Here is a 20997-nt window from a genome sequence, read left to right as displayed (position 1 = left end):
AGTTTCACTTTATATTAAGATGGTAATTCCAATTTTCTGTTCAAATCAACTTATGGATACTGTATTTTAACTGGGAATTGAATTAATTATAAAATATCCATAAAGCATTGTGCCAAGTTCCATGTGTGATTCAACTCAGCATGCAATGCTTTGTTTCAATTTGAATTAAAAAGCTCATGGACTGTAGAAAGAAAATGATTTAAGATACGAAACGATTTAAATATTTAGTATCATTTAAGCAAATTGTATTTATTTATCTAATCACATCGTAACTATTTTGAAGTACCATGAATAGTATACTGTGAAGAGTACAGTACGTTACCATCACATTATATTAATTTATAACTGTAAACATATACATTTATATTGACAACAAAAATAAAGATATCTGATAATTTTCTAAATTACAAACATACAGCAAATAAAGATGACTTTAATGTTCAAGTTTTCTGGATTTTTTTTTTATTTGAGTTATAAAATGTGAAGTGCCATCAGCAAACTCTGCGGTTTGCCAACCTGCTTTGTTACAAGTATTTACACCCAAAAAGTCAAGGATTTCCATCCCATAATTCCATACCTCACAGTCCTGTAATTCCATGGATTGAAATATCTTGGTATCAAGTTGTCCCAAGTTCCATTGTCAAAGTTTTAAATATTTAAAATATTTACAAAGTCCAGTATTCCAAAACTCCCAAGTCACACTGTAGCTTGTTTAATGCAAAGGCAGGTGCAAGAGCTTTAACTGATTCAGTAGTGTGACAATGAAACAGTTGAGCTGGTGGAATTAAAGGAGTTGTTAAACTGACATGGTCCTCTCTACAAGATCTCAAGTTTTAGAAGGTAATTATTCCTCTTCTAAAGGAAAGGCTAGACAAGGAAGTGTGTAGTTAATGTACATATTGAAATGTCAATTTTGACATTGTAGAACACCAGCTTCCATGATCCTTTCTTGTGAAGAACTGAACGACAAATTAATCATTAAAAAGAGAAAAAAAGGCCACCCAGTCACTCATTCTTCTTCCAGATTTAGTTTTTCTTCGGAGTATCTCAAGTCAAAAATAAAACTCCCCCAATAAATACAAATACAGCAGAGAAATGATCAAATAAGACTGCACAGAGTTCTGGTCTGGTGACCCAAAAAAAAAAGAAAAAGATATGGAAAAAGTAAAATATCCGATAGGATGTTTCCTCACATGTCGTGTCCAGGAAAAAAATCAAAATCTGTTATTCCGCTTTTCCTGAGGCTCATCATGAAAAATGTCCACTGATGAGTCAGTTCCCAGCCGTGAAGATTACACAGAGGTAATGACAATCATTAGGTGGGGCGAGATACTAGAGATCCGGTTGAGGAGGTCAGGAGCTAGCTGAGACAGGTGGCTTTCCGAAAACTCACATGGTGGGAAAATCTGCAGCACGTAAGCAGGCTGGGGAAACAAAGTTCAAAATATGTTAAGAGTGATTTATACTTAGCTTAGTTTATTTTAACACCTGCTCATAACTATCTACAAGCTCCCAATGTGTTAGTGGTGTGAGCTTCTAGATCTGCTAGCCGCAAGGCACATCAAGGGTATCCATAATACTCCCAAATCTTCCATTTGACAGCCCTCTTTGTGAGATAGACAGAGCTTGGGTTAACCTAGTCTCGAGCCTAAGTTTCACAAAAATACACTGTTGTCATTTGAGCAAGTTTCTATCAATAAACTCAGTTAAGTCACAATTCTTCTAATGGTTCCTTTGCTCTGTGTGTGTGTGTGTGTGTGTGCGTGCATGCATGCATCAGACTTTTCTAGCTTACAAAGAAGGCTGTCAATGGAAGAAATTGCAAATGAGAGGTTATGGATACCCTTCAAGTTGATTACGGCTATACAGTACATTTTCTGTGTGACACGGCACAAGTATGTAACTGAGACTTTAGACATGATTTTCCTGGGTCGTGGCTCAGTGGTCCAGGCACCGTGGCTGGTAATCCAGTCTGGCAGTGTGCCGTGGGTTCGACTCCCAATCCCCACGGCCTTTACTGCATGTCACCCCCCATCTCTCTCCCCATTTCCTGTCAGCCTACTGTCTGTCCCTCCATAAAAAATAAAGGCGAAAGCCAAAAAAATAAAAAAATAAATATATACATGATTTTAACCATCCCTGCCGCCACTAGATGGCTCAGAGTGCCACGGTTTTAGCCCTATGTGGACTCTTTAACCCATTCTGACCTGAGATCAGATTTAAAAAATGTCTATTACATCCTGACAGTTTCATTATTAACCCATTCTGACCTGAGATCAGATTTAAAAAATGTCAGTCGTTCTTCGATTTTTCAAAAATAGCAGACCTACAAGCTCATAGCGCGCCACTCGGTGGCGCGCTATGAGCTTGTAGATCTGCTATTTTTCAATAGCTAAAGTATAATATGATGCCAACACCAAAATGGGTGCCCGTTCAGAATGGGTTAAGAAGCACTTCCGGAACATGGAAGCATTTCAGGGGTGCGCCCTAGATCCATGGTCAGTGATCACAACAGCTAATTTATATATATATATATATATTAGATATTATTTCTTTTTTCCAGTATAAAAGTCCATGTCGTCCAAGAAATACTGTGACCATAAATGTAGGTCGTCCAATGTAGTCCTTGGCAGGGAAGGAAAAACCCAAAATATTACCTAAGTAAACAGGGACGCTATGTGAAAAACATCTAATTTGGGAGATTTTAAATTAGTTTCAAATCTAAAACCAGCAGGTTTTCACATCATTCATCCTTGGCAGACAAATATTATGTTAGGCATCAGGGGAAAAACATGCAAAGAAGCCATCAAAAATAAAACATTAAACAACAAATGTACCAACAAGAGGCATACCTGATTGGAACCTGGGTTAGGGATGTTTATGATACCAGCAGCCAACTTTGCCTGCAAGTAGTTAATGAAAGCAGCCTTCAGATTCTGCGTTTGATTTAGGACGTCATCTTGGTCTCGTCCGCATGGCAAAGCTAGGAGGAGACAGAAGTCTGTGTCCCCCTGGAGTAGAAACAAAATGGTGTTGGCAAACTTTGGAGTTCTACATAGTGAGAAATGTTTCACTTTTACAGTTCACTGTTGACAAATTACAACAGAAACAAACCGTCATTCTTCTGGCCACACTCTCCAGTTGGGATGCCTCTAGTCTCATTCTCTGGACAATTCGTAGCAATGCTCCTCCCTCTTGTAGAGGCAGTGATCGATGAGCCAAAGCCTTGTTGCCACAGACAAAGTGCAGCTGGACAGCAGCTGTGTCATTCTTTAATGCCAACAGGCCTTGCCACACAATGGGATATTTCTGTTAAAATGGAGAGAGGAAAATCAATTAATAATGCCAACCGAGTCCATTGAAACCTTATCTTTATTTAAATTGCCCCACATTTCCCCATGAAATCTAATCTTACTGTGAGCAGCTGCACCATGTTGACAGGTTGGGTCATCTTGCCGTCAGTTTTTACTTGATGGTCTGCACCCTAAGGACCAAAATAAAATGTTATACTAGGTTACAATACAATTGTTTCTGAAGCATTGTGGCACTACAGTAGGGGTGCAACAGAAAATCAAACAAATCAATTGATTATAATCAATCATAATAAAATAATCAGTGCAAAATCAGATCTACAAACTATTTTTGCATGAAACAGTATCAAATAGGGCTTAAGTGGTTAATCTAAAAAAAGAAAAAAACTAAACTCAATGATAAATGTCAATGTTGATTCATTGATATAAATTATTTGATTTAATTATGAAAAAAATAAATTCTTGATTTGATCAGTGGTAAAAGTAATCAATTGAATATCCGCTGAGAGCCCTAGGCTAGTACACAGCTGTAAGGTATAAACTCACCATGGCTGGTGTGATGTTCAGTGGAGGCTGGTTTAGTCCAACAGGAGATGTCTCTGTGATTTGAGAATGGATACTCCTTGGGTTAGTGTACATCACCGAATACTCTGGGAAGGAACTGCTAGGTCCTGGTGGCATTATCTGAACTCTCTGGGGGGATGCCATGGCAGGACCAGGTGTTCGTATGCTCATTATTCCATCCTTACCAAGAGGAGAATGGGACCTCTTTCCCTCCAGTGGCTTGGTAACATCCTTCTCAGACACAGCTTTTGTCAATACGAGGGGTCTCGGTGACAAGGATAAAGGTATGTTGGAAGACTCTTGGATGTGTCCAGCAAGCGGATCTGCAGCTGTGCGCTCGCCTGGCTGGTGTAAGAGCACACGCATATCTCTTTGTGCCATGTATGGATCCAACTGTAGCCCACCGCGCAGTGAAGCGCGGGAATCCGACTGCATAGTCTCTGCTTTTAGCTGTGTAGCAGATTGTCGGCCAGCAGCCTGGAGAGTTGGGAAGCGTCGCGTTTCATCCTGTTCTCCCTCATGGCTCCTTACAGAACTGGGATTAACCTTGAGAACCATGTCCCTGCTAACAGCCTGCGGTGAAGTTGGACGCTGTTGTAAGGAACCAGGCCAGGGGGAGGACAGAGACTCAGTGTGCATCCCATAATTCATCACAGAGAGCGGTGGGGTATTGACCCGAACATCACCCTGAACGAGGTGGCCCATTTGGCTAACACGGTGAGGAGACATCCTCCCTATGCTTCCATGAGCACTGTGGGGAGGCATGATAACCGACTGTTCTGAGTGATGCACACCAGACACATACTGTTGCATAGCAGGTAGCCCAGAAGGTAACATCACTGGGATGCCCTTAGGGGACGAAGAACCTATGGGTGAGGACACTTTAGCAAATGGAGAATGTGAATGCCCCGATTTCCGGGGGGAACGTGGTTCCTGCTTGACTGCACCGAGGTGAGATGCAGTTCTTTCACCAGCAGCACCTGACACAAAACCTACATGGTTGCCAGGTGGAGAGGGTAAGTGGGGACTTATCGCTGGACTAATAGCAGAGGTCCAAGATGATTTGGCACCATCTGCACTGTGAGGATCACCACTTTCCACTTTCTTTTGATGTTTCATTAGCATGTACTCTGAATGATGGTAACCCATTACTTGCTGGTTTCCCACTCCTTGTTGAAGACGCTTCACTACACCTTGGGGTCCAGACTGGTACGGCGAGTCCATCTTCTCCAAACCTGTGCTTTCTTGTTTAATAGAAGATGAGGCTGACTGTGACTTGCCAGAATGCCCATGGTCTATCTGTGAAGGAGGCCCCTTTGCAGTCCCTGATTGAGTGTGTGTGTACAACTCCTGTTTAATCTGGGGCATGGAAACCAACTGCTGAGATTCCATGTCAACTGCTGTTGCTTGTGGGATCTGACTTATCTTTGCACTAATCCGCTGCAGTCCCTCAATTTTCTGTCCAGAGTGGCTTAATACTACCACACCTTCAGAAGTATTCACCCTCAGACCTGGGCTAGAGCCAGTGCTAAGAGTGGAGCTCTCAACAAGGAAGCGCCCAGCACTTCCACCCTCTTCTCCAACAGATGGCCCATGATACGATCCACTCTCATCAATACTGGGCCGATAGGCCTGTTTGGGAAGAGCCATATCTAAGCATGGATTTGCAGCCGTCATGGGTGCCTTCTCTTCAGTGTCAGGGGGATTGCAAACACGACTGATAACGGAAGTAGCAGTGGACGCAATAACAGAGATCACAGACTTTGTCTCAGGAGATGGCAGTGAGGCTGGAGATCGGACAATGGGCTGAGCCGAATGAGTTGGCATTCTACTTTCTGATAGTGGTGGTGACTTATTTGGCAGAATTGGCACAACAGCTGATGGAGTGTTACTGTCAGACAGATGTTGATCTCGAGCGGTAGATAGATTACTAGGAACCGGAATTACGCCCGGCAGTGAAATGTTTTTGTGTTTCATAAGAATTCGCCGTAGGTCACCGATGTTATGATCAGTATCTGCGTCATTTTCAGAGGATAAAGGCTGGTTTTCCAATGATGTGACTGGTATGACAGGTGAAGAGGGAACTCCTGTGTCTTTAGATTGGTTGTGCCAGTCTGGTGGGGAAACGGGTAATCTATTTGACTGAAGGGGCCTGACATTTACCTGGCTGGGAGGTGGTGACAAGGAAGGGGAGATGCACTCAGATGGTACCAGCAGAGGCTTTGGACAGGTAGGACTTATGGACTGAGGACAGATGGGTCGAAGATGCTGATGTTGCTCTTCTGGAGATGATTTTGACTCAGTGTTTATATCTTTAGCCTTGATGGTCAAAGGCTCAGGTTCTGACTTCCATGTAGTAGAAGTAATGACAGCTGCTGCTGCTGCTGCTGGAGCTGCCTCTGAAGGACTCTTTATGTTGGAGAGTGCGCCATCTGATGGAGGAGCCGAGGTTTCCCCAGGCAATGATCTGGCTTCCTTTGAGTCCTTTTTACCTGATCTTTGGCTTTTAGAACGTTTAGGTGTTTTAGCTCTTCCCTTGGCACCTTTCTTTGGTGTAGCAGGGAAGAGAGGCTCCTCAGTTATGTTAGGTGTATCTGTTGCTGGTTCATCCTCCTTGGTTGGCTCAATAAAGACTTGCAACTCTGGTTCTGAATCTACACCTCCACTGATTACTGGGGGTGCTTGGGATACAGGAACAGCTGCAGGCATATCCTCAGCAGTGATGGAATCAATAGCAGCCATGAGCTCTGTCTCACTTGCAGGATTAGATGGCTTTTCTTCTTCTGTGTTACATTTAATCTCAGTTGGAGGAGCAGGTGGAGTAGGTGGAGTAGATGGCTCTGCTGGCAGGGATGGATCTGCAAGTTTAGCAATGTTCTCCACAGCCTGCACCAATTCAAGCTCTTGGGTGAGTACGCTTTTGGGTGCATCCAGAGGTTGGCTGTCGTCTGCTGTATCTTCTTCCTTGTCTTCTTTGTCAGACGCCATTTTAGTAGTCTCCGATATTTGATCGGGGCTAACCTTTTTAGAACACTCCTCTTGACTCCCAAGGTCTTCCTCCCCTAATTGAAGTAGTTCTTTAACCTCTGTGACATTAAGTCTGATTTTTAGGTTCTTGAGGACTGGAGACTTGGGCGTACGTGTTAACTTGGATTTTCCTCTAACAATCTTTTCTTTCTCCAAAGATTTCTCATCTAAACACGGTGACTCTATATCAGTTGGTTTAGCTTCACATGCACTTTCCTCAATCAGCATGGTTTTCTCTTCGCCCGTCTCCATTTGATCTTTGTCAGCTACTTGATGCTTATCTTCTTTATTTGGTTCAGCTTTAATTGAGGGTTCAGCTTTAATTGAGGGGTCACCTTTACATGGATCCTCCAATGTAACGTTATCTTCATCTGTAAATTCCATTTCCTGATCATCTTCAGACCGTTCAGTTTTTTCCCCCTTTCGACCTGGTCCTGCTTCCTTTACGTTATGAGGAGAATGTTTGCCTTTTGACACTCTAGGAATTCGTTCACTTTCTGATTCATTAGAGTCCACATCTTTAGTGTCAACTTTCGATTTTTCCCCTCGAGCTGTTGTACCATCTTCACCCGGTCTGCGGTTCTTAGGAGGCCGGCCACGTCTGGAGTTGGACACTGGTACTGTCGAATCTTGCTCCACATTTTGTTGTGGGGTTGCTGCATCTTTATCTACACCACGCTTGCGTGCCGAGCGTGGTGACTCAGTCATGTCTTTTCCAGTCCGCTTTGTGTCATCATCTTCAACAGGCGTGGCATATACAGATTTGACATTTCGTCGCCTTGCTCGCCCCACTGATATGCTCTGCTCCGTGACGTCAGAGTCTGTTCCATGAATGGGAGACTTGCCTGTGGATTTGGACTCTGAACTGACCTTCAATGGCTCTGCTCTGGGGGATGACCCACGTTTCGTGCGTTCACTCTTACGCGTGGCTTGTTTTTCAGAGGCAGAAATGACAGGGGCTGTGGCAACTGGAACAGGGGACTGTTTATTCTTTTTGCTCTTTTGCTCTTTTGCCCTTTGTTCTTTATGTGGCGGTGAGGCTGGCTCCTCATTTGTGTCATTATCTATATGCATCTGCTCTTTAAGTTTCTTTTCCCCTTCAGGTTCTGGTACTGCTTTAGTGTAAGTGTAATGGGCCTCCTTTTTTAAGACGTCCATCTCCTCTACCAGGCTGGGTGTTGTGGAACTTGTGGCTTCATTTAATTCTTGTGTTGGCTCTGGAATCGGATCAAGCTCTGGTTCAGAAGTGCTCACAAACTCTTGAGCATCACTATTACATGTTTGTTCTTTATTAAGAGGTTTAATATCTTCAATAATATCCGTTTTCGCTTCAGAGGGAGATACTTTACCTCTATCCATTGTATAAACAGGCTCTGGAGCTGCTACAGATATATGGCCAGAATCAGTTGGTGGGGGGGTTGTGGGCACAAGATACTCATTTTCTTCTTTTAATTCTCCCTTTTTTGTTGATGCATTTAGTAGTGGCTCAGGGGAAGGACTTGACACAATAGATTTCTCTTGTGAGGACATCTCCTTGGGCAAGGGTTGGGAAACAAAACTGGGCACCAGGTGAGGTTCAGAAACTGGCTCCTCTGCAGGGCTAATGGGTTTTATTTCTGGCTCCATTGCCGGTTCTGAAATTCTAGGAGATTGTGAATAATGTTGTTCTGAATCTGTTGCCTTTTCAACTCGATTTTCTTCATCTGCCAGCATCTGCAGTTTCTGCGCTGCCCCTTTTTCTTCTTTCTGTTGTTGCAGTCGTGTAAGTTCCAGAAAACGACTATGAAAGAGGACAAGAGTTGGTTCAGAGTCAAGCTGGCCATCTGTTGCCCCTTGTTGACCCGTTTGCTGACTCAGCCCCGGGTCAGGCTCCTCATGCCTACGTTCAAGATGTTGGAGTCGCCTTGAATCTTGCTCAAAGATGGAACTGTGAAGGAAGCGGGAAGCAAAAAGCTCTCTGCGTTCGTTTTCTTCTGGCTTGGGCTCCTCCTTTCTCTCATCAAGTTTGTCTTCAGATCCAATTCTAATCTTTTTCTTCTTCATATACCAAGACGGTGTAGGTCTTGGTGCCACTTCTACCTTCTCAACATCTTTTCTGCTGCGAAAACTTGCAAAGTGAGTATCATAGTCTAAAAATGACCAGTTGTCTTCCCGAGATGAGGAGAGGGATTTTGCACGTTCCAACAAAGCCTTTGTATCTGGGGTGATGTTCTGGTCAAGTGTAAAGGAGTTGAATTTGTACCTCTCAAGATGGGCTAATTTGGGATCTGAAAACCTGTCCACCCGTGGCCTCTCAGTGAACGGTATAGAAGTGGAAGGTATTGGGGAGTGAGGTTTGTTTTCTCTGTCCTCCTCGGAGTCTGATCTTACTTCGCCAGGTTCCAAGTCATGCCAAATGCCATACTCCAAACGCTTGCGATTGTGGATGTTCTTCCCCAAATTTCTAGAGAAGTTTAGGTCAGGTAACAAGTCTTGCTTGACTCTACTCTCCCATCGTTTGTGCTGGTCTTCGTCACAGCCAAGTAATTGAGTATTTGGCTTGCTAATCTGTGTCATGTGTGCCCGTTTAACTGGTGCTTCAAGGTCAGAGTGTATTTTGTCATCATTTCTAGCAAACTCTTTCTGAAGAGAATAGTCGACAAATTCATCCTCTCCAAGGTGAGGAAAATGTTGGTGTCCTGGAGAGGCAGTGTTATTCCAATCATTATCCTCACTCTTTTGTCTAAAGCTCCTGTAGACACGCTCCCTCTTGGCACCTAATTCAGTGTCCAACTGGTCTAGCTTTTTTAGTTTAAAAGATGGGAAATTGTCAGTGACATCTTCAGGTGGCTTGCCGACTTCATGGATGAGACTACGGTGCTCAAAATCCTCAGTTTCACTTCCATGAGGGCTTCCAGTTTTTTCTGATTTGTCAGATTCCTGCTGCTGCTGCTGGTGGAGCTTTCTATTTAGCTCCATTTGCTTGCGGTAACTCTGAGAAAGATCAATATCTACATGGTCTTCCCTGTCCTTATCACTTTTGTCGATATCAGCTGTATGAGCACTATATTTTCCTATACCATGCTGTTCTTGATCTCTTACACTACTGTGGTCAATATTCCCATCATTTGAAAACCTTCTGGATGAATTATGTGCTGGGTGGCGTTTTGACTCCAGTGGGTCTATGGATATGTCTGATGGCTCTCTCTTAACCCTCAGCTCTTCCTGTCCATCCTTTTGTGTGCCAGGAAAAGCACCCTTTTCAGTTTTGAACCTTGCATCTCTACGTTGAGAATCTTTGTGCTGTTTTTCACCATCTAGATCTTTCAAGTATGCAGCACTAGATCCCAAATCTGGAGGTTGATTGCCATCTTCCTCCTCAAGCCTGCTTCTCTTTGCTCGAATAGTTCTCCCACTGGCATCAGCAAATCGCCTTTTTCTTGCAGCGAGGCGATCGGAATCCAACAAAGAATCTTTTACTTCATTTCCAATATCTCCCTTTTGGTGTTTCTTACTTCGGTTTTTCCCATCCTTTTCTAAACTATCACCTCTTCCCATTTCAGATCTTTCAATTTTTATAGTGTCAAGGTGAGAGGCTGGCATTGGATCTGGAGTGACTGGGTCACTCTCCACCTTATACCTTTGCCTCTCATGGCCATCTTGGTCTGATAACTTTCCCCTGCCAGAACCTCCATCAAAACCAGCTTCCAGCTCCGTTTCAGGTTGTAGGGTGGATGGGGACTGCCCCTTTCCCTTCCTTGATTTAATCTTCTCTCCTTTATCTTTGTCACCCTTCTCCTTTCGCCGTGCACGCTTGCTTTTCTCAGCACCTGCCACACGTTCACCTTGACTGTTTTTATCCGTCTTGTCACTCTTTGAGCTGTGTTCCAGTGGGGTTTTGTCCGATTTGTCAAAGTGTGGTGGTGAGAGTGAGCCGACACTGCCACTTGGCTCAGATGACTGGCTATACACCCTTCGTTCAGAGTCTCTAGGGGCACGTTCAGATGGTGATGGGGAAACTGCAGGAGTAATAGGTCTCCGTGGGTGGGAGGGGCTCCACCGGCCACGGTCAGCCTCAAACCGTTCCCGTTCTCTTTCTCGCTCCCTCTGAATGTATGTGTACTTCCGAATGTCCTGCTCAAAGGGGTCTCTATAATCCCTGTACTCTCTGGGGTCCTCATGGTAACGTGGGTCAAAGTGTTCCCCCTGATAATGTTCCAGCTCAGGAAAACGCTCTCTGCTACGAGTAGGATATTCCCTACGAGCTTCTTCTGGATAGATGCCAGGGGTTCGTACATTCTCAAAGAAAGCTCTTTCTGCTGGAAATTCATGGTATGGAGGTCTGCGTGGTTCCTCTCTGTAACAACAAAGGGAAGAGAGAGAAGCAAAAATGAAGAAAACTTTCAATTGTGTATGGTTTTCAAATAGTAGGATCATATAACCTAAAACCATATCAATACCTGTGATTGAGTCATCATTGGGATATTATTGCAAATAATGTGGACTACCATCATTTGTAAACCACGGGAAATTCATACAAATAAATTATATTTTTGGGGATAAACAGACCAATTAATTAATTGACAATGATTGAATTATGATGATGTTGTAATGTTTTAGCTAGGGCCAGCCGTATTAATGTAAATTGTATTGATAACTTTGACTGCACAATAGCATCCCATTTAACCTCCTTGTATAGGCCTATATTTATTAACCCAAATTAATTCAGCATTATTTTATTGATCGGTCAGGCCTGAGGCCTACCATACCAGGCCTCAGGCCTACCATTGCACATCTACAGTATGCACGGAACATCTATGTTCACAGTGAAAGGGGGTGTTGTTGAGAAGAACCAGCCATTGGCACTTTACCGTCTTTCAGTAGGAATTTCATAGAAGTCTCTAATGTCTTGTCCTGATGACTGCATAGACCTATAGAATGCCATCTGACTCTCTTGACTGGCAAAATCCACCTTTGGAGAGAAAATATTGATTAGGTAAAGTAAGATTACAATATATTCTAAAGATTATGCAACCATGTTCTGTTCTTTACCTTTATTTTATTGCCCCCAATCTTCCAGCCTTTGGTCTCCCTGACAGCTGCCTGAGCAAAGTCTGTGTTGTTGTACTGGATGAGAGCCATCCCTTTCAATCTATCAAATACAACCTATCCAAAAGGACAGATTAAATTTGTAATTAGAAATTTCTTGCACAATACACTTAAAAATAGAAAGCACTTTGGCTATAGACAAAATATTAACCTTGACTACATGTCCATAGCGGCAGAAATGCCGAGTGAGATACTGCTCTGTAATGTTGGAAGCCAAACCGTCTAGCCAAACACATGTAGTGGGCATACTCTTCCCAAAGCCAAGCTAAAGAAAGAAAGAAGAAAATATATAGTTGACATAAAGTGACAATTTGATTAAGGGCACGCATATGTAGATAATGGTTGGTCGCTGAAACTACCTTTAGTCTGTTGCTTCCCAGATATTCTCCATCCATCTTTTTAATTGCTTTGCAGACACTGGCAATATCAGAGTACTGTACAAAAGCATATTGTGGAACTCCGTTTACTTTCTTGATGTCAATGTCCTGAGGAGAAAAAGTCAAGACAATTAAGTTCACGCATACATTTTAAGTCCATTCATTTACTTTACTCTCATCCCATGGTTTGGAAACGTACCACAATTTCACCAAAGCGCTGAAATATGTCCAGTAGTTGTTGATAACTAGTGGTCTTTTCAAGGTTGCCTATAAACAGTGTCCTTGTGGCCTTGGGATGGAACTCGTCTATCCGTCCATCCAATGGTCTAAACTCATTTTCACTCTCGGTCTCTGATGGAAGGATATGTCTTTATATTAATATCGTAGTGAAACGAATAGATATCAATTTGCTGAGCCATTTTTCACAAGCACACACAGTGCAAAAAAAAACTTACGCTTACCAGGGCCATTCCAGGCTGAGACCTCAATGAGCATGCCAAAGAATAGCTTTCCTTTCGAGACCGTCAGGGCTTTTTCTTGATCTTCCTGCTGTCTGAAGAACACCAACCCATACCGGTCTTCTGACGCCCCATGGATTTGCACTGATGTTACTTTCCCATGTTTCTTGAATTCATGGAAGAGTCCATCTTTTAAACTAGTGTCTGGAGGAAAACATATGACGGCTTAATCATTCTGCAATCTGTCTGCAATGTTAATCATTCTGCAATCTGTGTCTGCAATGTTAAAATTAAAAACAGCTTGCATTAAAAACAGACAGTTTCAATAATATAACACAGTGATCTCATGAATAAGGTATGACTTGCACGGTTGCACCCAGTGTTTATTTTATTTTTCTGTGTTGGACATTATTTAAAGTCCCATTGTCAAGAGCAGTCAACACTATAGATCAGTATTTGGTTTCCAAACCTTTTATCTCAAGACCCAAAAGAGAAATTTGATGTCTCCACGGGACCCAAACTAGTGAAAATAGCCCAACTACAAGATATATGTCAACTACATGTGATGCAATCTTGTAGAGCTGCTATTTTCTCTACTTAATCCCCCCCCCCCTCCCCTAATTAATGGATTTATTATTTTGTTTTTGTTAATTAAAAAGAAAATGTATGAATTACTAACAAAAAATAAAGGGGCATTTACTCGCAAACCATACAAATTGGTCCGTGACCCTTATAGGTCCTGATCCACTGTCTGGGAAACAGTGATGTAGTGTAGATGACTCAACAAAAATGACTTCATCCCACAAGGCCATTATTCTGGCCGTACTGATTCTCGTTAAGTTGGGTAATTGTCGAGAATTGCGCACTCAAACTTCTGATATACAGTAACAGAAATCAAACTATTTGCAGCTCAAATGATGACTTGTCACTGTCAAGTGGAGTTTGAACTTAACGTGTTTGTAGGGGGTGTGTGTGTGACATCATCATACCCGGAAGTTATGCAGGAACGCCTACTGAGTGGCAAAAAACTACTTTCTGGCCTTGACAGACAACCAAACAGAAAGGTCCTATCTGATTGATTTAAACTACGTTAAACTAACTTTGACACTCACTTTATGCATGTGCAAATGATTGGCTTAGGAATGCACCAAAAACAAGAAAATCTTCATGAATTCAAGGCACCACGGGGTGAGTAATCATTATAATCAATTATCAATTATTTGGAAAGCCAGTAGCCAGCTGATTCACGTATTTGCTGTGTGTGTGTGTGTGTGTGTGTGTGTGTGTGTTCTAATTTATGACGGACAGTTTTAACACTTTCCCTGTTTCCATCCCTCAGAATTTCACTTTCTATAACTGATCTTTATAGCAAATTCAGTAAGCGTTTTATTTCAAATATGTTCATTAACTGACCTGTGGAGCGCACTGGTAGGTTTTGGACCCTAATTCCAAAGCTTCTACGTGGCTCATCTGAATCCAGAGTCATGGATGACTGGGGCGGTACATGTGTAGCAGACGACTGCACAGAACGTGCACGGGACCCATCACTTGAACTGCTATTTGAATCACTGCTGCCAAAACAGACAAATGTGACAAAACATAAGCACAATTGTCAATAGGATATTTTGTCAAAACATGGCTTTTCCTCATGAAAAAAAGATTTTTGGTCACTATAGCACTTAACGAATTATAACATCTCACCTGCCACTACCCGTGCTGCTGCTGCTGCTGACTGAATCAGAGCTTGAGGATCTGCTGTGGGACCGAGAACGTGGGCCTCTCCCAGGCGACAGAGGAGCTCTTTTTGGGGAATGGGGAGCTTTGGGGGTTTGTCCTGTGGTCCGTTGCGGAGAAGGATGGCGTGACTGTGAGGAATGAGATGATCGGCTGCGACGGTGATGATAAGTTCTGTCAACACGCCGCCCTCTGTCATCTCTATAGAGCTCACGGCGTGCAGCACTTGTAAGAGTAAAGGGGTCACGAATCCTGGACTCAAAATGTGGGTCTGCTGCATCAAAGCTAGCAGCCATAGTACTGCTCCCAGGGCCAGCAGCAGCAAACATGGAACGGTCACGGTAATAATCAGCATTGTAGTGACGCTGTCTGTCAAAAGATCCACTGCGATCATGGTGTCCATAGGGGCTGTGATCATATGCACGTTCCCGGCTTTCTGAGCTACTGTAAAACAAGAACAGGTTTGAGGGGGAAATGGGAGAGAAAGTTATTTTTATTTTAAACAGTTGAACAGAAAAATTATATTCTAAGAGATACATTGCATCCTATGCAACAGTGAAATTTTACAAATGCAGTATTCTTAAAGTACTCACAGAGAAGGCCAAAAACTGAGAGAAATTGATTAATTAAATTGCTTCAGTTGTTTAAAGGGAAATATAGTCTTTGACACGCTGGTCCCCTACTTATTGCTTTGATAGTTGAAAAATGGATTTGCCCCTTTAACACATTTTGAACAAAACTACAGTGAAGAGTGAAAAGTCCCAGAATCCTGAAAAGAAAGGTTGGCTTAGTTGGTGGTTCTTTTTGTGCAAAATGTATATTTCCATGAAAGTATGAATTTAAGGATTTTTTGGGCGTTAATATGCGAATGTAGAATAATGTGAATCAACCAAATGATTGCCTAATTCTACAAGGAGAAAAGAATGAATGGTTTGAGACATTTTTCCTATCAAAGCCATAATGAGAGACATTCAGATGTCAAATACAGTGGTTTTTCTTGACTGTAAATTCTCTGGTGTTTGCTTCTCTCTAAAGACAGTAGCCAAACGTAAGTAGCAATAAAACTGTCCAACAATTTTGAGCCAGATTATTATTATGTATATTTATACAAATATTCTATAAAGGCAAAATAGTACATTATTGGTTCAAATCGATATTATTCTTTACTTAGCAAATTAGTTAAATGATTTTGACCAGGCCTCAAAATGAATGTAAAATAACTATAAGCATTCTATTTGACTGACTGATATAATACAAGTATTGCTTTTATTTATTATAGTTTTAAGCAGAGCAAAAGCAAGTGGGAGAGCAAGGGATAGATGCCAGTGAGATACTGAGCTGAGTTAAAGACACTGACAGAATGATTCCCATTCTGATTCCAAATAGTCAGTCACTTTTCTTTCTAAAAGCAGTGCAAAACATAAGAAAATGAGACAAGGTGCAAAGGTTAGGAAAGGAGAGATGCAGAAGGCAGAACAATACCAACCTTTTTGGAAAGAAGTTACCGAACCTAATCCAAATACAATCTAGGTGGTGAGATTTGGACAGCCCGAATGAAAAACAAGGGTCTAATTAGGAAAAAAACTGTTCCATTGAAATGTACTGTGCGCAATCGTCGAATGTCGTGTAAAGTACCAAGCCAGTGGGTTGTTGATGTGTAATCCACAATTAGGATACTTAATTTCTTCTTTGGATGGAAAAAGGGAAAACAAAATCAAATACATGGATCTCTTAATGGATGTCACGGTCAAGATACGAAAAACACAGCCCACATGAGCTTAAATATATAAACATGAGTAAAAAAAGAAAAATGAATTAATCTTAAATGCATTTCTGCACATTCCAATTGGCATGATCAATAAATGTTCAATTGACAAAAATATATCCATCTTGTTCAGTCTGGTCTTCTGCTTCAAATTGCTATGTTTCACATAAAAAGGGTTATTCCTCTTCTGGAGAATTCACTGCAGATACAATTAAATAGTACACAAGCTTGCCAATTCAAATGAACAAATATCTTTTAAAAAAGGTTCTTAAAAAAAACTGTTACTCTTCAGTGTAAACAACATAATCCTGTTTATGGGCATGGCATACATTCCGTAGTGTAATGGATCCTATACAATGTACTGTATGGACTGTCATGCCTTCACCTTCTTGGTTCTAGCAATAACAATCTTCAGATGAATAGTTGCATTTGAACTCGCTTTGAAAAAGTAGATCTCGGTTCCATCTCACAAGGATGTGTTTTTCAGGATCTTCCACCCAGATATTGAGGCCTGACAGCTAAATCCACACTTGAGAAGAGTAATCCAAAGGAATGGAAGTTACACCTATCCAAACTATGGTCCATCCGTACATCCAAAAAGAGGTTTCGTGCTGCTTACTTCCAAGAAGGTACATCCAAACAGAGCATGTATCTGTCTTCATGGTCTTCAATCCATGAATAAAAATAAAAAAAACATTATCTCCACAAATTTGATTCTCCATATTCTTCTTTGCCATCTCCATATTTAAATGAAAACAAAATATAAATAGTGTCATACAATGCTTATTGCCTATTTAAGCACTACTGGACCCTTACTACATCTTTTCACTAGAATCTTCTTGAATCCATAACTTTACATTATTTACATCCAAAAGAGTGCGTATCCAGAGATGCAATGTTTTGGGGGGGTTTCTTTTACAAAAAGTAGGCCATCCATTGAATGGTGCCGAGATGAGAAATAATTCTGTCCCCAGAGATCCATAACTTTATTACCCTACCTGCTTAAATATAGGCTATAGTCTAAAGTCATATTTAATCCTTTGGTAGACATGATTTACTTCCAGGTTCCAGTAATCCCAGGTTAGATTCCACGATTCAGAAAAAAGAAGAAAAACTAATTCCAAAAAAAACTCACCAGGATATATTCCCACAAAATGTAATAAATCCAACTCACTGGCATATTCCTCATAGACGTGATATCCAAACGTGAAGGCAAACCTTGAAAGATAGTTAGTTACCTTACCGAATGATAATTATGTACTATAATTTTTTACTTAGATCCCATGAGTGAGGGGAGTCGACTGGGATGGAAAGTGGAACAATCCCTAGATTACCTTTCTGCTACACCTTGCGGCATATATTCCTGTTTTATAACCCAACTTTGTCATTATGATTTAGTGGGATAACATTAATCTGCTAGATTCCCCTATACTTAAAGGGGAGACCTTGTCCACTTACCCATCTATTCTCCGTTCATAACGTCCCTCTCTGGTGTGAAGGGACACCGGGGGTCCAAACACTGGACCAACTGTCCCCCTAGAGAATCCTGTAACATCTCGACTGCTTGCGGGGGAGCCGTCTTCAAGACCCCGAACAGCACTAGGGACAGACCCAGGTTCATTGTAGTCAGTTCGGAGGTCCCTGTCTCCCATCTTGTTGACAGCATTGTGAGCCTTCTGAGCACTTTTGATATCCACAAAATCCACAAAGGCTGCCACACCACCCTCTGATCCCCGCTTCCGCAGAACTTTAACACTCTCCACACGTCCATACCTGAAAGTCAAAAGCAATGACAAAATGTTTTAATAAAAAGATACCAAAAAGTAATACTATGTGTTGCTCATTTTGAGTACATACAGTATAACATTTATTAAAGTTCCACCCACACCACAGTGTGGGTGGCTGACTATGAGTTCCTGACTATGAGTTCCAAATAATACCATTAGTTGATCGTCCTTCCAGGACCCAGGCCACTGAGCCAGCCTCATGTCAACTGTCAATATGTGACAAGTACAACAGTGTCCGCAGACTGGTGTCAATGTAGCAGTGTGATAATGATTACTTCTGTAATGAAAGCTATACAAATTAGATTGTTAGTTATGTGCACTGTGCAGTGTTGGGGCTGTTTGTTGATCTGTTGCACGAGCAACAGCGGCCTTAGCAGCAGTGAGTGCTTACATGGCTATAACGTTGAGTTGGGAGTTGAAGTGAGCTTTCACGGCGATGTAAAATAAAGTGTAGAAGCCTACGACCAGGAGGCCACCGCGTTTACCGGCTATTTCACAATCAACAGCAATATTCACACGTTTTAGTTATAACATGTCAGGTTATTTGATCCGTACCCGAAACAGTGTTGACTAGCTTGCTAGTGGCGGTAGCTAGTACTGACGTCAGTCAACTACAGTTTAAGTTAAATAATTTGCTTTGAAACTAACGCAGCCTATGGTTCACTCGCTGGCCTGCTTTTATTGACGATTTTCGAACTAAACCATAAACACGCACTTCCACACGTGCCTTTATAAACATTCCGCAACCATTCACACAAGCAATCAAGCTAACAGGCTAACAGGGGGAGTCTGAACATGGGAACGTCTTCTACAAAATGGTTGGTGGTGTTATGGTGAATGGACGCGAACATGAGCTAAAGTTGGCCTCACACTGGAACCAAAAACGCATCAGTCAGTGTGAGTGTTTTGAGTAACACGGGTAATTATTTTTAAAGTCTCACGTAGTCTTATATAAAAGAACATGGCACAAACGTCAACAGGCCTTTGGTTGTTAGTTAGCTCCCTGGCACGCTAGCTACACCAACTCGCTAATATTACACTTTGTTTATACTTGCTCGTGAACAAAACTCCTTCGGTTGATAAAAACTGACGTGTTTAAGTAAATGGGGAAAGTGTCGACGCGAGTCGCGTCGACACTTTCCCCAGTTGAAAACACGTCATTTTTTAAACACAACGACACGTTCGTGCGACCAAGTATTATAAATTAGCCGTCGGTGTTGGACGCAGCGCGCGCTGCCTGCCTGCTCAAAAAACCCTCTCTCCCGTCTTCTTGCGTAACCGTTCGTTCAACGCGAAACCAAAAACCCACCGTTTAAAATGTTCCACAATCTTCTCCTCTCGGACGTGTTCGGGTAAATTTCCGACCCAAAGGTGTCTGGTTTCCCGAACCATCTTGGCGCTCCGCTCCACTTCCCCCCGTCCTACACATATGCTCTGTTTGTGCACGTTTGGACGCTCGCCGGGTCGGTCGGTCAGGAGGTCCGCCTCACAAAATGAACGACGGCGAGAGAGAGATTCCGTCAAACGTTGTCCTGCTGCTGCCGTGCGCTGCTGCTGCGGCGGCCTCGGCCTGGCCGCTGATCTGCCGTTCGCTGGGTTCAATCTATGGATGTGTGTGTTTGTGTGTGTGTGTGTGTATGTGTGTGTGAGGCGGTGGTGGGGTGCACTCAACTCGTTGGAGCTGGCCGCTGGCTGGCAGTGGCTGCGCTACGTACGTGCACGGCGATAGCTCCTCCTGGGTGGATTTCCCATTTGCTGTGAATTTGCGCGTACTTGTGAATGCCCCACACACAACATGTGCGCGTTTCGTTGTATTTATTGGCAACAACTTCAAGGAATAGAATTCCGTTTTATGATACGGAATGGGAGGGGTGCGTAGCAATAATGTTGGGTTGCATACACACAACATGGTGGTTGTTACTGGTTAATGTATATTATATGTCTGTGTTAATAGTCTACTTGGCATTCTGATGACCAAATGGAATAGTCATAACAAACATCATGGGGGACGGGGACTTGTGTTAAGTTTGATGCCAACAGCCGTTATAATGCAGTGTAATGAATATGATTGATGATAATGGACACCGACCCGGCTATAGTGATCATTATAATGTAGGCTATACTGTTCCAATTGTGGTATAACAAACGGAAGTAGCTATCAGACTGGGATATATATGCTAATGCAGTTGTACTGAATGTGAACATGTTTTAGATCCCTCTACAAAGCAAAGGGGTAGTAATTGTGTGAGTAGTGAAGGTTTACCTCCTGTCCCTCGAAAAGTCACCTATTATTAGCACAGACAAGGACAGTATGTCCCTAGCAACATTTCTGGGTAGGCCTATAACATTTGCTGATACATGTAAACCCATGTCATGTTGACCTTTAAAACATTTTGAAGTTGCTTGTATTGGCTTTGAATGTCTGCTAAAGTAGAATGAAATGATGAGCCTTTGAAACGATTATATTTTCCACCACAGTAGAAGCAACAAACCCTATCCAAACAAAATGTTCTGTTTAAAAGTGTACTGTGGCATATGTAGGCTATTTAAAATTATCAGCACTCGCCTGATCGTTCACAATAATTCAACAAATTACTTTCACATAATTCATAGCCTATCTGCTGTTAAAATATACAGTAGCCTATGTTGCCTACTGAAGTATCTTTCTTGGCTTGTGATCCGTGGAGTGTTACGAATCAAGGCAATCTAGAGGTGTGTATTGTTGAGCTACTTTAGCACCCCCTGGTGCATAACTTTGTCGACTTTGTTTATAGGCCCTGAGACAGACAGACAGACAGACAGACAGACAGACAGACAGACAGACATCAACTAAAAGTGTTATTGCCCAGTGCAGCAAACTTTTCTTCTGTCTCAGTAAGAAATATC

At 42.2% G+C, this 20997-nt stretch overlaps 1 protein-coding gene across 5 annotated transcripts; it reads right to left on the bottom strand.

The window, feature by feature from the left end:
- Positions 1-432: 432 nt before the first annotated feature.
- Positions 433-19794, bottom strand: LOC310863363 (msx2-interacting protein). 5 transcript variants are annotated; one of them, XM_083771644.1, is made up of 15 exons: positions 19421-19794; positions 17783-18097; positions 14527-15003; positions 14239-14396; positions 12823-13029; positions 12567-12718; positions 12350-12475; positions 12142-12255; positions 11934-12047; positions 11753-11853; positions 3858-11238; positions 3416-3484; positions 3115-3309; positions 2853-3011; positions 433-1424 (listed from the first exon to the last, which is right to left on the bottom strand). In XM_083771644.1, exons 1-15 carry the CDS (start codon positions 19501-19503, stop codon positions 1293-1295), a joined length of 9783 nt encoding a protein of 3260 aa, XP_083627770.1. In that variant the 5' UTR covers positions 19504-19794; the 3' UTR covers positions 433-1292. The 5 variants fall into 5 exon arrangements, with proteins under 5 accessions (XP_083627770.1, XP_083627772.1, XP_083627771.1 ...); XM_083771646.1 differs by having other exon boundaries at positions 12829-13029; XM_083771645.1 differs by having other exon boundaries at positions 14239-14393.
- Between the last annotated feature and the right edge of the window lie 1203 nt (positions 19795-20997).

This window comes from Protomyctophum parallelum (genome assembly GCF_964188405.1).
Source record: "Protomyctophum parallelum genome assembly, chromosome: 8".
NCBI lineage: Eukaryota > Metazoa > Chordata > Actinopteri > Myctophiformes > Myctophidae > Protomyctophum > Protomyctophum parallelum.
Note: the sequence above shows the minus strand (reverse complement) of the source record. Positions and strands in the feature narration are given on the sequence as shown.

Excerpts from the sequence above, each read along its gene's own strand:
- LOC310863363 (XM_083771644.1), bottom strand. The coding sequence starts at position 19,503 with ATGGTTCGGGAAACCAGACACCTTTGGGTCGGAAATTTACCCGAACAC. Across the intron at positions 12,719-12,822 it reads CTGGAATGGCCCTGGTAAGC|AGACCGAGAGTGAAAATGAG; the intron begins GTAAGTTTTTTT and ends TCCTTCCATCAG. Across the intron at positions 11,239-11,752 it reads GAAATTCCTACTGAAAGACG|AGAGGAACCACGCAGACCTC; the intron begins GTAAAGTGCCAA and ends TTGTTGTTACAG.